Here is a 3,552-nt window from a genome sequence, read left to right on the forward strand (position 1 = left end):
AGGCACCTAATTTTGGACTGAACCCAGGAGTCTCAGGTTGAAAGAAGAAAACTTACTAGCCATTCAGTTACTGTGCTCATCACAGTACCTCTGGACTTTTGACTCGTTGGTTTGACCATGAGCTGGCTGAAAGGACTGAGGTGGAGTCTAGAGCTGGTGAGAATGATAGATACAGTTTACAGGATGTTTCTGTTTGTTTTGTTTTGCCTTTTTTTCTCCCCCTTTTCTTTGCTGGGAAATGTTTGGCAGAGTCATGAAACACTCCCACTTTTTTCCCTGCAGTTTCAAGATGTCCATTCCTCTTTCTTTCAATCCATCTCCTGTTCTCTTCGCAGACACCCATTCTTCACAAAAGCAGAAAGAACACGCAACTCACGTGCACACAAATTTTCATTTATTCTAACGATCGTTCATGGAAGCAGAAATAACAGACAACGGCAAGGGGTCAGTTCACTATCTGCTTTTTCCTCTTCTCTGATGTTTCTTTTTTTTTTTCTTTTTCTTTTTCTTCAGGTACTCTTGTCAGAAAAGCTATCAGTAAGCCCATCCATTTGATTTACATTCTGCAGACACCTTCATACCAGTATTTCAATGCGTAACTCCTTCACCTTATCAAGAAACATCGAGAGAGCTTGCTAATGTGTGACCAGCTCAGATAACTGCAACACGAAAACATGAAAACTTCTTTGTTGACATTGAAACAACTATCGATAATGTTGCTGCTGGAGATATCAAAGCAACCGACCCACTGTCATTCTTCTGATGCTTTTTCAACCTAAACAAACACATCATCTCTTTTATTTTTTTCAAAGAAGTCCAGACAAATCTTCAGCAAACAAAACAACAACAACATGTCTTCTCTAGAATTTCAGACGACCTGCGAGGACTTCACGTAGTGATTCGCTCCAGATGACATGCTCACTTTGCTGCAGCTCCTGGCCTACCTGCCAGGCTTCCAAGCCTCCACCTTGGGACGGGTCGTGCTGTAGGGAACATATTCCCCTGAAGTACCCGACATGTTCTCTGTGTGTTTGGCCATCCATTGGCTCCTCGGCAAGTTGGCGATTGGTGGTGGTTCATCGGATATGTAGCTGAGCCATCTGTGCCTGCGCAGGGTGAGAGAGAAAAGGGAGATGATGATGTTCACCAACAGAGCAAGTTTTACAGAATGAAGAGTGAGGAACGGATACAACATTTTACTCGTGTCAGACTGCACAGTGTTTCCTAACTCGCAGAAAACTGTTGCATATTAGAACACAATAACTGTACAGCCATAATGAAACAAAGGAAAAGAAATTTACAGTTACTAGCAGTAGTACATACTAGGCCAATTTGGTTTTTCTTCATGTTTAGAAGTTGCATGAAAATCAAATGACTCTCAAAACTGAACTCGGTAGGCATGGAAAAAAAAAAGAGAAAAAAGAAAAAAAAGATGTGTTTGGGCTTAAGCTGAACATGACACTAGCAAGCCTGTACAAATAGGAATGGAAATAACAACATATGACACTGACAGACAGAAGATGACTCATGAATGAGGTACATTTTCCGCACTTAGTTTGTGCGCTCACAGCATACGTGCACCTATATAACACATAAACACAGACAAAAATTGAACAAGGAATAACGCCCCTCACACCCCCATCCAAAAAAAAAAAACCCCAAATGCCTGAAAAGTGGGCAACACACACACACACACACGCACACACACAAAGACAACACAGAACTGGCACCAACTGAAGGACAGATGGCCCTCACTTTGTTGGTGCCAAACACGGTGTAAGTACCCTAAATTCAAGAAAAAGTCCAGCCAAGCTGATTAATCGCGAACTTCTGCTCCCGCTCTATGTCATATCTCAAAGAACATCACACAATAAAACTCAACAACGGCAATAAAGCACGACGTAAAATGAATGACGCTGCTGACCAAGATGTAAACACACGCTCAAGTAAGCTGAGCAATACACACTCGGCTCGAACAACAAAAGATGTATCAAAATGACTGATGGAAAAGAAAGACACACAATTTACAAACATACACACACTTGCATATACATGAATACACACACACACACTTGCATATATATATCTACATGAACACACACACACAAACACACAAAATAACAACACTACTTCTATGAAGTTCCAAAATAAAAAAAAATCCACACACCATTCAGCTGGGATTTGACTTCCATCATAGTCCATGCCAAAAGCATCTGAATACCGCACCCATCTACTGCGTCCTGTGACAAAAATGTATTTCATTAGGCTGTGTATGAACTATGTATTGCATACATCAACCATTTGCATGTTCACCATCATCCATGCCATGCAAATAAAAAAACCCCAAAACCCACATGTCAAAATACTTAAACAGAACAGAAAAAGGTACTTACTGCCTCTTATTGTGGGGATGAAAATGTTACACATGTACATATGTAAAAAAACAACAAGAAAACAAGAAAACAAAACAAAAAAACAAAAACAAAAGAAAACAACAACAACAAAAAACAAAAAAAACACACACACACACACACACACACACACACACACACACACACACAAAACCCACAGATGCTTAAAAGTGAAAGTGGGAGTTCCACTCCATGAATACAGAAAACAAGGAAAGAGAAGGCTGGTCAAATGTCAGTCACAAAAACTGGGTACGGCGGTAGGTTTCAATGTGTTCTAAAAGTGCAGTCCAGTACTTCTTAGGACTAGGTATTGATGTAATAATTATAAGTGCATTCTGACAACACTACTTCTTCCTAGACGATTGACCTTATTGAACAGAAACACCCAAATATATGCAAAGGAAAAAGGAAGATGTAGTGGCAGAAATAGAGACATGAAAGACTACACAAAAGACAGCAGTTCAAAAGAAGTAACTGACATGTATTGATGTATACCTAGGAAATACATGGGGTTGTGGTAGTACTTGTTTCCAAACTCATCTTCCCCGACCAGAGTTCCTGTCTTCAGCTCATCGGTCCTGCACACAATCACAAATAGTACATAAACAGTGAAATACATATAATCTAAAATTCTTCAGTCGATCAGACATCAAGTCAACCACATCATCTAATGGAGCATACTAAATGAATAGTATCATTACATGTAACAGAATGATGCTTCATATGTGTTTGTGTGTGTGTGTGTGTGCACGCATGTGCGCACAGGAATGTGTGTGTGCATACATGTACTATTCTCATCTTACAGTTAAACTTAAAGGACAGCAGAAAGCCAGAATACAATATCATTACCCAAACACTGATGAAATATCAAAAATGCAGCTTGATTGCAATTAATTACAAATTGCAATCATACATTTCTAAAAAAAGACATCTTTTCTCACACTTTTGTAATTCTGGTTGACTGTATTATAGTGTATCACTTATGATATAAAAAACAAAAAAAACAAAACATAAAAAATCAAACCCTAACGTGGTGGTGCTGTGAGCGGGAGGGGTTAAATGTGTGTGAAGTGGGGGTGATGTGGAGTACAACGCTGAAATAACTTATAAAGCTTCTAAACAACTTCATCTAAACATGTAG

At 39.3% G+C, this 3,552-nt stretch overlaps 1 protein-coding gene across 1 annotated transcript; it reads right to left on the minus strand.

Moving 5' to 3' along the window:
- Window positions 1–372: 372 nt before the first annotated feature.
- LOC143299487 (putative NADH dehydrogenase [ubiquinone] 1 alpha subcomplex subunit 12) lies at window positions 373–3,035 on the minus strand. The gene is made up of 3 exons (XM_076612724.1): window positions 2,907–3,035; window positions 2,168–2,240; window positions 373–1,106 (listed from the first exon to the last, which is right to left on the minus strand). The coding sequence occupies exons 1-3, from the start codon at window positions 3,028–3,030 to the stop codon at window positions 941–943; spliced, it is 363 nt and encodes a 120-aa protein (XP_076468839.1). The 5' UTR covers window positions 3,031–3,035; the 3' UTR covers window positions 373–940.
- Window positions 3,036–3,552: the final 517 nt, after the last annotated feature.

The sequence above is a fragment of the Babylonia areolata genome, chromosome 25 (genome assembly GCF_041734735.1).
Source record: "Babylonia areolata isolate BAREFJ2019XMU chromosome 25, ASM4173473v1, whole genome shotgun sequence".
Taxonomy (NCBI): Eukaryota; Metazoa; Mollusca; class Gastropoda; order Neogastropoda; family Buccinidae; genus Babylonia; species Babylonia areolata.